At 33.6% G+C, this 17924-nt stretch overlaps 2 protein-coding genes and 1 pseudogene across 4 annotated transcripts; 2 read left to right on the plus strand and 1 right to left on the minus strand.

Annotated features, from left to right (window-relative positions):
- LOC109329281 lies at positions 402 to 9522 on the plus strand (annotated as a pseudogene).
- On the plus strand, positions 8412 to 11498 carry LOC109328834 (inositol 1,3,4-trisphosphate 5/6-kinase 4-like). 3 transcript variants are annotated; one of them, XM_019562440.1, is made up of 3 exons: positions 8412 to 8548; positions 9669 to 11181; positions 11243 to 11498. In XM_019562440.1, exon 2 carries the CDS (start codon positions 9687 to 9689, stop codon positions 11139 to 11141), a length of 1455 nt encoding a protein of 484 aa, XP_019417985.1. In that variant the 5' UTR covers positions 8412 to 8548; positions 9669 to 9686; the 3' UTR covers positions 11142 to 11181; positions 11243 to 11498. The 3 variants fall into 3 exon arrangements, with proteins under 3 accessions (XP_019417985.1, XP_019417984.1, XP_019417986.1); XM_019562439.1 differs by having other exon boundaries at positions 9669 to 11498; XM_019562441.1 differs by having other exon boundaries at positions 9687 to 11498.
- LOC109329131 (uncharacterized protein At1g66480-like) lies at positions 14592 to 16380 on the minus strand. The gene is made up of 2 exons (XM_019562803.1): positions 15726 to 16380; positions 14592 to 14840 (listed from the first exon to the last, which is right to left on the minus strand). The coding sequence occupies exons 1-2, from the start codon at positions 16317 to 16319 to the stop codon at positions 14778 to 14780; spliced, it is 657 nt and encodes a 218-aa protein (XP_019418348.1). The 5' UTR covers positions 16320 to 16380; the 3' UTR covers positions 14592 to 14777.

Raw genomic sequence — 17924 nt, forward strand, 5'->3', positions numbered from 1 at the left:
TAAAGAGAGTAAAGCTTGATAGAGGATGAGAGTTTTGAAGAGAATATTGAATTTTTTCTTGTCCAATAAAATGTATTGTTCTTTGAGAGAAAAATGTATGCACTGACAACGTATAAATTTTATATATTGTCACTTCATCATCCACCATTCATATCTAATCTTCATTAACTCTTTAAAAAAGTAATCTAATTGAATGATGGATGATGTAGTGAATGTGTATAAATATTTATACTAACAATACGCATGCATAAATATTACACTCTTATGCTTAAGTTTTGTTGTTGAATGTTGAAATATACCAAAAAATATATCTATAATAATTTTTTGAAATATTTGAGGGGGGGCAACTGCCCCCACCTGTCCTATGGAAGATCTGCCCCTGTTTATGGTGATAGCATGGAATGCTTGATATTTTAGCTAATTTGGATCTTGAATTTAGCACTAGTTATGTTGCATTTGAGGTACTTAATTTTGTCATTTGGAGCGGAAGACTCATGGAGAAAATATAATAGAGAAAATAACACCGAGAATTTAATATGGTTCGACAATTTGCCTATGTCTACAGCTCAAGAGTAACAATGATTATTTCACTATGATAAAAGAGAACTACAATTGTTTCACTCACTTCCCAAAACCCAAGTACACCCAATTTCACTTTCACTCAAGTATTTCTCACACAATTAGAACAAGAGATCAAGAAGAGAGAATATGCATTAAGCTAAGTATTTGGTGTATCTTACAATGACATGGAGCACTCCTATTTATAGTCAAAGCTCTTGAAGATTATATGGTAAAAAAGAAAGAGCATTAATGTTGGTTTCACCATTGCCACTTCTTTTTACTTGGCTAGAAATTATCTCTTTCTTCAAGATGATCTTTAGCCACTTCTTTTTTTGCTTGGCTCAAGAAAGTCTTTATATCATCTTTTTCTTTTAGCCAATATTCAATAAATCTCCACATTGGCTAAAAGACTATCATAGTTATTCTCTTACTACTCTTCTTCATGCTCACTAGAGATTCTGAATATTAATCAAGTTCAGACAATGTCTGAACTTGGTAGTTGGAACTAGCTTCGTCATCATGTCCGTCGGATTATCTATAGTGGGTATTTTCTCCACTCTAACAACTCCTCTCTCCACTATGTCTCTGATAAAGTGCATCCGAACATCAATATGCTTAGTTCTTTCATGATACATTGGATTTTTGTCAGATGTATAACACTTTGACTATCACAATAGATTGTTGTTTCTTCGAGTTGTATATCCAACTCTTCAATTAGACCTTTCTCCCAAATGGCTTCCTTTACAGCTTTTGTTACTGCGATGTACTCTGCCTCAGTTGTAGACAAAGCAACAATTGATTGTAGTATTGTTTTCCAACTAATAGTACAACCACACAATGTAAAGACATATCCGGTGAGCGATCTTCGCTTATCTAGATCTTTAGCATAATCCGAGTCAACATATTCAGTAATCTTGTTTCCAACATCTTTCTTGGACACAAGGCCATTGAAAATTTGAAATGAGTCACCAATAGAGTAGTGACTGGTTTAGCATTTTGCATGCCAAAGCGTTCCAACACTTTCTCAATGTACTTCTTTTGTGATAGAAAGAGTGTCCCCTCTTTTCTATCCCTCTGAATCTCCATTCCCAGAATTTTTTTCCAGCTCCCAAGTCCTTCATTTCAAAATCTAAGCTCAATTGAGCTTTCAAGTTTCTAATTTCTGACATGTTCTTACATGCGATCAACATGTCATCAACATATAAAAGCAAATATATGAATGACTTATTTGCAAGCTTCTTGTAGTAGACGCAACTATCATGTTCACTTTTGAAATATTCATTTTCAAGCATGAAGGTGTCAAATTGTCGATACCATTATGTGGAAGATTGTTTTAGGCCATATAAAGATTTCTTCAGCAAGCAAACATGATCTTTTTTCCCTTGAACTTCAAATCTTTCAGGTTGTTTCATGTAGATTTGTTCCTCCAACTCACCATGCGAGAATGTCGTTTTGACATCTAGTTGCTCAAGTTCTAGATCAAATTGAGCTACAATTGCAAGTAGGATGCGAATAGAGCTATGTTTTACCACAGGAGAGAAAACTTCATTAAAATCAATGCCTTCTCTTTGTGTAAAACCTTTGGCCACTAATCGCACCTTGAATCCTGCATCTTCAACCCCGGGGATTCCTTCCTTCTTCTTAAAGACCCATTTGTATCCATCAATCTTTTGAGCCTTCGGCCGCTTCACAAGAACCCAAGTATGATTCTTATAAAGAGACTTAATTTCCTTTGTCATGGTAGAAATCCAATTGGAAGCTTCTTTGTTGTTGATAGCTTCTTCATATGACTGTGGTTCACAATTATTGATATCATCATCAACATTTAGAGCGTATGACACCAGATTAGCATAGTCATACTTTGCTGGAGGTTTTATATGTCTCCTTTGTCTGTCCCTAGCCAACTGATAATGTTGTAATTGGGAGATATCAGTATCAGTACATGCATCATGGACTTTTTCTTCTTGATCAAATGTTTTTTCTTTTGTTGGCTCCACCTCAAACTCCACCTTTTCCAAGATATTAAGATCTTCATTTTCACTTGATGACTCTATATGAGGCTTTAGCATTTCAGCTTCATTAAAAGTAACATCTCTACTAATAATGCACTTTCTTTTCTCTGGCCACCATAACTTATACCCTTTCACATAACTTATATCCTTTCAAATCATCAAGATATCCAAGAAAAATAAATTTCAATGCTCTTGCATCAAGTATTCCTTCTTTGTTATGAGCATATGAAAGACAACCAAATATCCTCAAATTTTCATAATTTGCTGGAATACCCGACCACATCTCTTCTGGAGTTTTAAAACCAATGGTCGTTGATGGATATCTATTGATCAAGTAACAAGCTGTACTGACAGCTTCCGCCCAAAATTATTTTGGCAATCCAGCATTTGACAACATATATCTTGTCCTTTCAAGTAAGGTTCTGTTCATTCGTTCTGCAAGTCCATTTTGTTGTGAAGTTTGCCTCACGGTATAATATCTCACAATATCGTGATCCTTGCAAAAAATTCTGAATTCTCTGCTGTAGAATTCTAGACCATTGTCAGTTCTCACTCTCTTGATCTTTCTCCCGGTTTGCTTTTCGATCAAGGTTTTTCACTGTTTGAACTTGACAAATGCTTCACTTTTGTGTTTCAAAATGAAGATCCACACCTTCCTTGAATAGTCATCAATGAATGTTAACATGTATCTGCTACCACCATGAGAAGGTACTTGGGAAGAATCCCACAAGTCAGAATGTACATAATCCAACGTGCCTCTTGTTCGATGAACTGTAGCATTGAATTTTATCCGACATTGCTTTCCGAAAACACAATGTTCACAAAAGTCTACCTTCCCGACTTGTTGATCGCATAATAATCCTTGTTTGGCCAACTCGGTTAGATCTCTTTCACTGACATGACCCATTCTTAGATGGCATAGTTTGGTGACATCAGAATCAGATGTTGAGGAGACAACAACACCCGTGATTGTGTTTCCTTGTAACATATAGAGATTATTCTGTTTCTTTCCTTTCATTACAACCATAACGCCTTTAGATATTCTTATAGCTCCACTTTAACCATTGTAGTTATAACCTTGTGAATCTAGTGTTTCCAAGGAAATCAAATTTTTCTTCAATTTTGGAACATGCCTTACATCTGTCAACGTCCTTATGATTCCTCGAACATCTTGATTCTAATTGTGCCGATGTTGATGACCTTTCAGGGAGCATTATTTCCCAAAAGGACATTGCCCCCATCTAAGGATTGGTAAGTTGAAAACCAATCCTTAGTAGGACACATGTGATACGAATATCCAAAATCAAGTATCCATTCATCTTTTGAGTCGTGTTCTGAGACAATTAGTGCATTTGCACTATCATAGCCATTTAATACATCTGCATCTCCATATTCATAAATCTTTTCCTTGCCTTTCCACTTTGGACAATTCTTTCTTATATGCCCCTCCTTGTGACAGTGGAAGCATTTATACTTTCTAGGTTTCACTCTAGACTTGGACCTAGATTTCCCTCTTTCACCAAATTGATTTCGCCTCTCTATTCTTCCTATAGCAAAGAGACTTTCACTCGAGCCCTCATATTGCGAATCTGATACTCTTTTCTTCAGTTCTTCCGAGTGCAACACCGCCTTTACTTCGTCCAAGGTCAGATCTTCTCGACCATACATCACGGTGTCGATGAAGTGCTAGTAAGAAATTGGAAGGGAACATAGTAGAAGAATTTTTTTGTCTTCATCTTCAATTTTAACATCAATATTCTTTAGATCAAGAATAATTTTGTTAAATTCATCCAGATGATCTTTTATGGGCTTTCCTTCCTGCATTTGAAGAGTATACATTCTTTTCTTCAAATACAACCTGTTGGTGAGTGACTTCGTCATGTATAGGCTTTCCAACTTCAACCATATGAAGCAGCTGTAGTTTCATATGAAACTTCTCGTAGAACTTCATCTCCAAAGCACAACAAAATTGCACTATGTGCTTTTTCCAAGTTTTCATCCTTCTCGTCCTTGGTCAGACTCTATGGTAACTTGTTTCTACCTTCCAAGGCTTTGCCCAAGCCTTGATGAACTTGTAGAGCTTTCATCTTCAATCGCTAGAGGTTGAAATCATTTTCTCTATTAAATTTCTCCAAATCAAATTTACCACTCACCATGATAACCATATACCAGAACAATATCGTAGTCCGTGAACATACACTAGGAAAGTTCCCAGGAAAGAGAGGTGGGTCTTAACAGACACGCATAAATATCAGGTCTTTCCTAAGATAGAACTTTCCTAGACATGCACTTTCACACTATTATACTTTTCCAGAAACAAGAACAATTCTTTTCTGGTGTGTAAGATCAAATAATGCTGCAAACACAAAGCATACTAAGAATTTTCTTTTAGATCGTACGACTTAGAATGGAAGAGGTCTACGAGCTATGATACCAGTTTGTTGGAGCGGAAGACCCATGGAGAAAATATAATAGAGAAAATGACACCGAGAATTTAATGTGGTTGGGCAATTTGCCTATGTCCACAACTCAAGAGCAACAAGGATTATTCCACTATGATAAAAGAAAACTACAAGTGTTTCACTAACTTCTCAAAACCCAAGTACACCCAATTTTACTCTCACTTAAGTATTTCTCATACAATTAGAACAAGAGAATAAGAAGATATAATATGCACTAAGCTAAGTATTTGGTGTGTCTTACAATGGCATGAAGCACTCCTATTTATAGTCAAAGCTCTTGAAGATTATGTGGCCAAAGAAAAAGAGCATTGATGTTGGTTTCACCATAGCCACTTCTTTTTACTTGGCTAGAAATTCTCCCTTTCTTCAAGATGATCTTTAGCCACTTTTTTTTGTTTGGCTCAAGAAAGTCTTTATATCATCTTTTTCTTTTAGCCAATATTCAATACTATGCTTACTATTGGAATGCGGGATAAGGATCATATATCCCAAGAAATTCATATCACCGTGTATCAAGTTAATCAAACTTCATAGAATAATGTAAAAATGTTAATTTCTGTTATTATAATTTTTCTTTTTGATTAAATGAAATTTTCTATTGGGGACATCAAGTGAGATAGGAATGACGACATCTGATCCTCATCCTAGAATGTAGGTGTCTACCCCAACATTTATTTTATTGCAATCACTTGCTTAAAATAATAGAATATGATGAGTGATAGGAATTGTACAAATGTTTATACCACAACCATTATCAACATAATCTATTTTTTTGTTTTTGAATATATTTTTATTAAATATAATCCATGTTTTATTCCATGCACATGTCTTATTAGGCATGATGCGTATTTTGCATTGCAACAGGTATATTTTGACCGAGCCAGCTTCAAGACCATGACCGGGGATTTCTGGTGCATTGTGACCGAATCAGCTAGAGCACTTGACCGAGGATTTTTGGTGCATCGTGATCGAGGTTTTCTGACCGAGAATACAAGACATGACCGTGACATCATTAATCCTTGGCGCATCAGCACACATCATTGGCGCACCAACCCACATCCTTGGCGCATCATTTCTGATGCATCATGATGCACCTTGGCGCACCTAGCTTAGCCAAGTCTGTGCATCTTTGTTTTATTTTTGTCCTTTTAGTTAGGATTAGTTTTAGTAGTAGAGTTATTCCTTTATTTTAGCATGTGTTAAATATGTTAATAGTTTAGTTACAAGTTAGTTAAGTTTGTTATATTGCTTCTTTCACAAGCAATCTAGGTTATATATACTTGTAAGCCACATACTCTTGAATTATCAATATAATTCATTCATTCAATAATATCATACACTATATTTCTTATTCATCCAATGAATTTCAATATGGTATCAGAGCTCTCCTAATGAGAGCACTGCTACTAAAACTAAATCATGGACACTGAATCTATCTTCTATCTTCTTTATTCCTTCAAAACCATCTTCATCATGGACACTGAATCTGATGAAATTCAACATCCATACCAAGCCATGGATACCTCGCAGAATCCAACAAATTCTTACTACTTGCATCCTGGAGAAAATCCAGGCTTCACATTGGTTTCTCCACCACTGAATGGAAAGAATTACCATTCATGGTCAAGATCTATGAAGAAATATCTTTCATCAAATCTATGAAGAGAGCTCTTTCATCAAAGAACAAATTCAGATTCGTATTTGGTAGGATACAAGCTCTAGAAGAATCAGATGCAACCTATGATGTTTGGGACAGATGCAACACATGATGATCTCTTGGATCACTAAGTCACTAACACAATCAATAGCACAAAGTATTGTTTACATAGACAATGCACAAGATCTTTGGGAAGATTTAAAGGAACAAATCTCAAAGGGAGATCACTTCAGAACCTCTTATCTTTTACAAGAGATACATTACATGAGACAAGGAGAAAGGGATGTATCAGCCTTCCATACTGACTTAAAGACCTCATGGGATGAGATAGAAGATTTGAGACCTTTACCAAGATGCACTTGCAGTGTAAGATGTAGCTGCAATATGACAAAGATAAACAAGAACTACAGGGAATCTAAACACACCATGTGCTTCTTAAAAGGACTCAGTGACCATTATGACATAGTGAAGGCACAAATACTTTTAATGGAACCACTACCCTCCATGAACAAAGTGTTTTCAATGGTCTTACAACAAGAGAGGCAACATGAGGGAGCAGACTATGGAGACAAAAAAACACCATCAACTCTTTCAACTCAAATCAATCTTGAAGAAATCAAGGAAATAGAAATGCAGGCATAAGTAATTCTAGCTACAACAACATATATGTACCATAAGTTATGAATGATCATAAAAATACTTAAAATTTAAATTTTAACTTAAAAATATATATATTCGAGTGTTATAAAAACTGGTTCGTACCGGCCGGTTCAACCGGTAAACCGGTGAATGGTCTCAATACCGGTACAGTACAGTAACTATAACAGTCATGCAATCATACCGATTAAAATTGGCCAAAACCGGTCATACCGGCTGGTTTTCAATTGAACCGTACTGGTCATACCGGCTAGTTTTTTATTTAAATTAATTTTTTAATGAAATTGAAAAAAATATTGATTTTTTTATTAATTTTTCAACATTAATAATAATATATTATATTTTTATATCTAATTTCGCAGGTATGCAGTTTAATTAGTGAACCACCGGTTGAACCGCTATACCACTATACCAGTACCCTAACCGGCTTGATGACCAGTACGGTATTAACAACACTGATATTTTCAACCAATCACAAAATCATAACACATGGAATGACACTAAGTGTGAGACAACAAATGTGCATCCTTTAGATTGTATGTTTCTCCTCCTATACGTTTCTCCTCCTATCAATGTCATCACATGAATCTAACATTTGACCATCCTTAAGTTTAAGTTTATTAAAAGATCTGTTGAGATCTTACATTACTAGATTGATGTTATTAGTATAAACACTTATATCTTGTACATTACTAGATTGATGTTATTAGTATAAACACTTATAGTCTTGTCAACTTTAGGATATCTTGTACATTACTAGAATTAAAATCATACACAAAAATATTGAGAGGGAATTGTGCATTTACTGTTTTATAAATGCCCAATTTTCTGAACGTAATATCAATAAATAATTAGTTTATATACATTTAATAAATTATTAAACAATAATAATTAAATATGAATGACAGATAATTATATATATTTTTTACTTTTTTTATATACTATATAAATATTTTTATACATTTTCTTCTCAAATTTTTTAAGCCTCGAACTATAGTCTCGATCTTTTTCTATTTTGTTGGGATCAATGTTCCAATTGCACCTCTTCTTTCTTTATCATCTTTCTCAAACACTTACGAAGTAAACTTTGAAAGTCTGATCTTATAGTTCATTCCTAGCAACCCATTTTCCTCAAATTTCAACCCACGATTTGGAACAGGCAAGTTCCTCAGATCAGACAGAGAAAATCTTTGTGCCTGGTATGAGTTAGATTCATCTCTCCCTCTTCCAATTTGCATGTTTGATTTTTTCGACTTTTCATTTTTATTTTACTCTAATCTCTGCTATGTTTGGACCTGTTTTCAAAAATCAAAACTTTACCTTTACCCATCATCTAAAATTGTATTCTTTTTATGTTTGCAACCTCAAATATTGTTAATTAATTTCTAAATAAGAGTAGGTAATGAAATAGATTATGGAATTAATCATTTTATGGTGTACATGAAATGGGGATTTTGAGAAGCCATGATGTTTGAAACTTGGAATTTTCAACTATTTTGATGCAATAAGACTTATGTAAAAGTTGGCTTATTTTAGAAATCTCATAAGATATGTAATACCCTTTTGTCTTTGCAACATCCACCTACATATAATGTTGATAAAAGAAGAATTGATCACAATCTATTAATCCCCAAGAAAGAGTTAGAACAAATAGGAGCTAAACTTCACTACACCCAAAGGGGAGGTGACATTGCATTTTATTGTCCACACTAAGCCATTTTATATCCTAATGCATTGCTTCGTATCATCGGACTCGGTGATCGAAGTTATGGACTACTTTGGTCACATTGTTCCATGTGGAATCACAGATAAAGAAGAGTCATCCTTGAAAAGGGAGATGAGTTTTGGCCTTCCCACTGAAGAAATAATATGAAAGCAGTTGATTTCTTGTTTTGGAATATTTATTGGTTATAAAGATCTTATCTCGAAGGAGGATGCTACATTGTGTTATGATAAAAACTAAACTGAATGGGATGTGGCTAATAAGCTAATTTGGAAAACAGATAGGTTGCTGTATAATTTTTATTTGTTCTTTTAATCTGCAGAAATTCATTAAAAACTGATAAAGTTATAGTTATTTTACGTTGATACATGCATTGTTAGATGATTGTTTTTATAAAATATGTGTGTTGGACAAATCTAGTATTCTGGATTTCTTTCTAAATATTTATAACAGTTTTATAGTGGATAATATTAATTAAATAAGTTAATCAATAAAATTACATGTAAATGTGTGTTTGATGAGAACAATTTTACATTTTTAAAAATTTTAAATTTCTTGAATAAATGTGTACTGATAACTGTATTCTGTTTTTGTAGTGGTGCGTCTATTCTCAGATGGGTTTAGTGAAGAGAGTGATATTAGATGAGTCAGTACTCCTGGCTGAAGGCGATGATGATAAAAATGTATCCTTACTGCGTCCAGGAGCTGAGTCTCTTGTCCGAACACTCTTTCTGTCCAGGATCCATTTGGGAATTTCTTATGACATGGGCATTCCCATTGACAAGGTGAGTATTCTCAAAAGAATCGCAAGTTTGTACCCACTCGATTGTTTTATCTTAAATGATCTTATAAGTGAGGTTATGCCTGCATGGAGCAATACCGATGATAGTATTCTTTATCTGGTTTCTAACAAAAAAGAGTTCTTACCTAAATTAAGCAACTATAGTTGGATGATTGTTGCTCTGAAAGTTGGAGGCGAAAGTTCATTTGACACTCTGAATACGCTTCAGATTGAAAATTTAGAAGAGTTACCATTGACTATATGCCGCTTAAATAAAACGTCAATTGAAACCAATGCCTTGACTGTGGGGTATATAATGAAGTCTTCTCGTGTGGAAGATTTTGCGAAAAGGGGTGCATTCCCTTTGTGTCCTACCAAAAATGGGTTGATGTTTGTGCCTCTCACGTCGAAGCTGTCTTTGTCATCTCAACTAAAGGATGTTGACATAGTTCTCCATAAAGCCACTGATGAAATAGTATCTATTGAAGGGAGCAAACTTACTTTTACACACAACATGCAAGAACTACAAAGATATTTGGAACATCACAAGGATTTCTGTGTGGTTGACCCTCTGAGTAACATTTATCCTTTATTGGATCGGGTAGAAATTCAAAAGGTCCTACTTGGCTTGGAAGAACTAAACACTGAAGGCAGTTATTCGATCAGAGGGGCTCGTTTTCTGAAAGTTAACAATTTTGACGAATTTAACTTTGCGACTGGATTAGCTGAAGCTAGATTGTCTCTTCCATGTATAGTAAAACCCAAAGTTGCCTGTGGCGTGAGTGATGCACACACGATGGCAATTGTTTTCAGAGTCAATGATTTTATGAATTTAAATGTTCCTCTTCCTGCAGTTATTCAGGAATATGTGGATCATTCATCCACTCTGTACAAATTTTATGTCTTGGGTGAGAAAGTTTTCTACGCTGTCAAGAAATCGATACCGAATGCTGGTATTTTGATGAAATCATATAATGGTGATGACCTCAAACCTCTATTGTTTGATAGCTTAAAATCTCTACCCACTGCTGACAGCATTCAGGATTCTGGAGCCAATAACAGTAATATATCTATTGATCTTAAGCTCGTTACAGACGCTGCGCATTGGCTTTGGAAAAAGCTTCATCTTAGCATCTTTGGGTTTGATGTTGTAATTCAGGAGGGGACTCATGACCATGTAATTGTTGATGTAAACTATCTACCATCATTTAAGGAAGTACCTGATGACATCTCAATACCTGCCTTCTGGGAAGCCATTAGAAATAAGTTTGATTGCAGGTTGGTCTAAATGAGCATCTGTTTCAACTTTGTGACTTGCCAGTTATTGCGAGAGACGATATCAAGCACTCGGTAATAATGAAAGATGATATCAAGCACTCATAATAACGAGAGACGATATCAAGCACTCGATAATAACGAGAGACGATATCAAGCACTCGATAATAAAGCGAAAAGGAAGTTGAATAACTCATGCTTCCTTATTTGAAGTTTGAAATGCTTAACACTTGCTGTGACTTACATGCTATTTAGTGTACTGCTTCTTCCACTATGTGGTAAGAAATTCTTAGGTGGGTACCTCTTGCTCGAATCAAATGTTGACACTTGTCATTGTATGGTTTTTGGACATTATGAAAGTGTATTTTTTTTATAAAAGATTGTGTTTACAGAGGTTACTATTTAATTGTAGTGCCTATGATGGGCAAGAAATTTTCCTTGCTGAATGCCTCATCTTAATGTTACTTTTATCTCAGCATTGCTATGTGGAATATGCAAAATACTTTTCTAAAGTTTAGCAATGTTCTTTCATGCTTATCAAAGATATACTTAGGTATATCATGTTTGTAATCCCTCCTGTTTTTAGTTTAAAAATAGGTTCTTGCAGATTCTTTTTACATAATTAAAAACCCTTTATAACTACTGATATTGAGTTTTAAAAAATAAAAATTAAAAACCAAGAGTGATTAACAAAACTAAAGCTCTTGGCATAACTATAGTGCTTTAGAGTTTAGATGAGAAATGAATCTCAAAATAGGTTCTTGGTATCGTAGAACGCCAAAGGTTTGGTTTGGTTTTGAGAGTAATACTTGTTGAGAGAGATAGTTATTGTTGTTAAAGGTTGCAACAATTCTAAATGACATGAAATAATATTTACTAGCTGAGTCAAGAAAATGTCGCTCTATTTAAGACGTTTTGTGGTACTACCTAAAATGAGCAAACAGACTATTAATCATGTCATCCTCGGATAAAACAGCTCAGATTTCTATTATCAAATTTTTATTGTATTGTAAGAACCGATCTCAAATACATTCACCACAATATGGGTACTAATGTCAATTCTCGAAATACTCCTAGTGTCAATTCTTGAAATAATCACAATATGGCTACTATTGTCAATTCTTGAAATACTCACAATATGGATACTCGTGTCAATTTTTTCTCACAATCGGACTACTAGTGTCACTTCTCGAAATTTATGCAATTTGGCTTCTTGTGCCAATTTTTAGTGTCACAGAAAAAGAGAGAGAGAGAGAGAGAGAGAAAATTTTGCTGGAAATGCATCGGCGAAAAGTACCAGTAAAAAGTTGAGTAAAAACATGCTCAACTTAGGACAAGAAAATATGAAGGAAGGAAACTTTTATTTACAGCATGAGATTTTTTAGAGTTTCTCATCTTTCCTATGTGAGACTTGAGAGTTGTTTTTTTCGAAATTCTTCTATATGGAACTTGAGAGTTTCTTAGATTTCACACATTAAAGTTCACACTATTGGTTTCCAACAAAGCAAACAATTTCCGAGAATTTATGTAGTCTTGATAAGATTGTGCATAAATAAAAGTATAATGCGATTTAAACTTTTGCATAATGAGTAAGATCCAGATTTTACTAGAGTAACTCATAGTCTTGAACTCTATCTCCAGCATCAACTACGCAACCTTTTCAAAAGTGTATTATGTAATGCATGTGCGTTAAAGGTCATGCACGTCTACCCATTATAGTGAACGCTATAGAAATTTATGCCCTTAAATTTCATAGGAAGCGACATTCACTTTCACAGTCGTAGATGTGAGCTTATCAAGCGTACTCCTGTAGTCTAGGTACTTCACTCCAATTGGAGTATAGATTTCATTAAGAGTTTAACTAATCCTTACATGTAGTGCATGAATCATGATTCTTATCATTTTATAGCATGTTCATTCTCATATCACTTCACAACTTGTTATTACTCATTAAACCTATTTCTTGGGATCTCCAGTCACTTAGTTCGGGTTATCATCATAAGTTATCTTCATTCTAAGGACAACATTCTCATACTCTTAGAAGTATTTTAGACTTTCTCTCTAGCTAGTCCTTTCGTCAAAGGATATATTAAGTTATTCTATATGTATACTCCTGTAGAGATTAACTCTCTAACGGTATTGTGCTTATGACATATTTGTCGTTTCTTATCGTTATAAAAGCGGTTCCCAATCTTTGAATAGCCGTTGTACTATCACAATGGATTAACGTAGCTGATATTGGTTTCTCCCATATAGGAATCTCTACAAGCAAGTTTCTCAGCCAACTTGCTTCTTCAGTATCATATTTCTTTTCAAGTGCATACCAAATTAATTTGACAGACTTGTATGGGCGTAGTAATCATAGAGATCACCTGACAACCCATTCAAAATGAAATTCCTACAAAGATAATCATTTTCATTCTAGAGAACTATATCAATAGTTAGTTTATCCATTTCTTTTTTTTCCAACACCGTCGGGACATCAATTTTCAAAACATGGACAACTCTTCTCATAGTGTGGAAAAAATTTATATTATGTTGTTACCGTTTCAAATTTGTCTCATCAAACCAATGATTTGTTATGGTCAAAATTGTCCGGTCCAGTAATATTATTTACGAACGTCATTGCAGTAGAAACGTCTTAAAATTGTTGCTACTATAGCTTGAAACAATTCTAAATGGCACAGAATAATACTTATTGGCTAAGTTACGACCATGTCATTCTCTTTAAGACGTTTCATGACATTACCCAAAATGTGCAAGCAAACTATCAACCACGCCGTCCCTAGGATAAAACAATTTAGATCTTCGTTATCAAATTTCTACTGCTCTATAAGAACTGACCTCGAATACACCCACTATAATATGGTTACTAGTGTCAATTCTCGAAATACTCACAATATGGCTACGAGTGTCAATTCTAGAAATATCCACAATATGACTACCCGTGCTAATTCTTTTCCCACAATCTGACTACTAGCGCCAGTTCTCGAAATTCCTAGAATTTGGATGCATGTGCCAATTCTTAGTGCCACGAAAAGAAAGGGAAGAAGTTTGTCGAAAATACATCGACAGAAAGTAGGAGGGAGAAAGAAAAACTTGAGTAAACACGTACTCAACTTGGGACAAGAAAATATGAAGGGAGAAAGAAAAACTTGAGTAAAGATTTACTCAACTTGGGATAAGAAAAAAATATGAAGGGAGAGAGCTTCTATTTATAGCATGAGAGATTTTTTTCAAGTTTATCATCTTTCCTATGTAGGACTTGGAAGTTGTTTTTTCAAAATTCTTTTAAGTGAGACTTGAGAGTTTTTTAGATTTCACACTCAAAACTTTCCACTAATGACTTCAATAAAGTAAATTCCAATAGTTACGTACCACAAAAAAGATTAGTTATTTATCTATATGATGAGATAATTTTGGTATAAAAAAAATAAGGAATGAATCTCTTACAAATTCTTAAAATATTTGTTATATTTGCCAAACATTTGCATCTTGGTTTTTACATGAGCACTAGACATGTCTATCTATATTGATCAATACATTCGGTACAGTTTCTATGACAAAATAAACTTGCTACAGAAGCACCCAAACACAAAATGATCATGGTGATATGGCTTGTTGAAATCTCTGCTATATTAATAAATGACTACATAGGAACTGCTTCTAAATGATTTTCTCCTTGTTCCACTGGCCTGAAACTGACTCGTTTCTGAAAATTCATATTCAAGAATAGTTAACATAATTACCTAAGAATAATGTAGTAGCTAATTAATATAATATAATATGTTTGTCAATGTGATATGAGTGTGCAATTTTAAAAACCCTTTTGCATGGAAATAGTCAAATAGATATGAATTACTAGGAAGCTACAAATATTATAGGCTAATTAGATAAACATCAAAATCACACTTTATGTCCCATTTTGAATAAACAAATATTAAAAGTGTTTTTTATAATATTAACTTACATTCATTATTGTAAAATTTGTGTATTATGGAATTAAATTAAAGTTTTTTCTTATCATTTCATATTTTATATACTCGGTCAAGCATTTCACCTGAACTTTGGTTCTCCATTTACTTATTATTACATTTAAATATTAAATTCATATTAGCATTGATAATCATTATTTATCAATAATCATGCATTTTTCTAATCAATCACAACAAATGGTACAATGACACTTTTAGAAATTATAGATGTGTTCCATAAAATCACATATTCTCAATTCAATTAACTACTATTAAGTATTCTTCTTTTTAGTGTTAATTAAGGTATTTTCTTATACTATGACTAAGAAACTAACAATGTGTGGAGTGCGTAATCCCAACAAATGTTACAATTGAGTATTTTATTATTTGAATAACACTATTAAAACAATTTTGCCAATAAAGTAAAAAAGGACCATGTTAACACTATTCAACAAACCTTTTATGCATGTAGGTGTATCAAGCAATAGCTTAGTTTAATGCTTATGAACCAAAGCAGCCAAATGAGACCATCAAAAACCAAGTAATAATATTTCAAAGATTCCAGAATATAATTTACTAATGTCATAACTAAACAACTAAATCATAATTAAAGAGATACATACCCTTCTTGGCTTATGATTTTGAATGTCGGCGCGTGTCGCTTCCCCCTCCACCATCGCACCACCACCATCATTGTTGCCGTTGTTACCCATGTACAAACTTATGATCTTTTCCGCCACCTCTGCTCCACCGTGACACTCCTCCACTAACCTATCCAATTGGGCTTTAGGAAGCCTCATTTTGACCCTCATGGGGCCATTATGATTTGGATTGGGCCCATCAATATATGAAGGCTTCGTGACATTAAGGTCTGAAATAGAGCGTTTTGAAAGCATCAAAAAATCAAGCCTATCCTTTGCATTCATACCACGAATGCCACTAGATTGCACTCTCCTTGGTAGTGGTGCCTTTTCTTGGTCGAGCTGAAATTTTGGTAACTCGACCAAGAAATAGAGTTTTTTGGGCTTAAGCTCATAGCTCAATTCTAGAGGCTTGGCTCGGAGCCCAAAACTTTTAACAGCTTGAGAATCCAAGAGAACATAGCCCGGGTAACCTTTGACAACATCATTTGTTGTAGTTGGCGTCTTCAACTTGAAGGTTTCACCATCTATTTTCATCACCTTGGCTTTTTTACTTCCTCCTATGGTGTTTCCCATAGCTTAGTTTAGTTTCTTTCACCTCCTTTATATCTCTTCAGTTTTTCCTTTTTGTTTAGTTGTAGATAAAGTGTGGTTGTATTATATAGTGCCATTATGAAATATATTAAGTGGTTGACTAAAATAAAATTTGAATTAGATGTGTGTGAATAAATGGAAATTTGAGAGAGATTCCATCATGTAATGACTAATGACATGATATAGCAAATAGTAGTGTGAAACTTTGATTTATATGGACAGAATCACGAGGTGCAGTGTACTTCAACTTTTATATAAAGTATTATTAAGTGGTTTGATCCCAATAGTAACAAATTGTAGTTACAGCAAGATATTCAATTCACACAAGAGTAAGGACAAACTTCTTTTACTCTATCTTAAACTATGTTTCGAACCATGATATTAAAGTATAAATAAAAAAATAATAAATATTTAATTTTTTAATTAAAATCACATATTTACATTGGTTCAGGATATGGTTTGTGATACAGTTTAGAACATCAAATATTTATTCCAAGAGTAGATATACTAAAAAAAAGTTAAAAAATATTATGCCTCTTAAGTTACTCCAATGTTTCACAATGGAGACAGAAGTTTGGTGGGGTTATTCTCAAAAGTTTGAAGGTTATAAAATTGAGATGTGGGGTAGGCTGAACCAAACTTGATCAAACTCTTCTACCACTGAGAAAAAGAACGTCGACTATCATCTTATTCTTTTCATATATGTTTTGTCTAGATCTCAACCAAAAAATAACCTAAATAATACTTTTATGAAGGTACTAGTATAATCACACAACAATTTAATCGGTAGTTCATTAATCAAATTACATATATGTTAATATATATATATATATATATTTTATAGTAGGTGATAATAAACAAAAAATGATAACACCTCTTCTTTTATTTAATTTGAGTGAAGAGGAAAAGCACGATTGAGGGTTTGAATTTTAATGTTGCGTTAACTCTTGAGAATTAATTCTACTTTTATTAATTTCATTGTAATCGTAAAGAAAGTATTAGTTATAATTTGAAAAAAAAAATGTTATTTTTATATATTATTTTATCAAAAAAATTCCAAATAATGAAGATAATGAATGTAATTACAATATTTTTAAGATATTGAATGTATTATTTAAAGTTTTCATTTAATAGTTGTTAATAAGATGAGATCCAAATTGTAAAAGGATATAGTAAACCTAACTTTACCAAAAATGATTGATCCCAATGAAAGTAAATTATATTTCGAGATAAGCTTTATATCCAAATCAAAAGTTCAAATCCTAAAACTATTATTACTTCAAAGAGAGTTCTACCTCATCCTCGTATACGGCCAAGGTTTAATTACCCTACCTATCAAAGACCAAAACGACAAACTCAACTAAAAAACAAACAGATTAGTTTTGTTAAAATAGTACTACTTTCGAGTCTCTAAACTACCTAAGCTGCATGACTTTTAGCATGTTAGACGACTTTAAAAAATGGAAAAGTCCATGAATGTATTTTTTTTTATACAAAAACGTAAGCAAGATTACAAAAAAAAATTGATGCTAAAGGTATTCCCTCACATTTTTAGGTAAGGAACTAACCCATTTCGGATCCGTGACT

The sequence above is a fragment of the Lupinus angustifolius genome, chromosome LG16 (assembly GCF_001865875.1).
Source record: "Lupinus angustifolius cultivar Tanjil chromosome LG16, LupAngTanjil_v1.0, whole genome shotgun sequence".
NCBI lineage: Eukaryota > Viridiplantae > Streptophyta > Magnoliopsida > Fabales > Fabaceae > Lupinus > Lupinus angustifolius.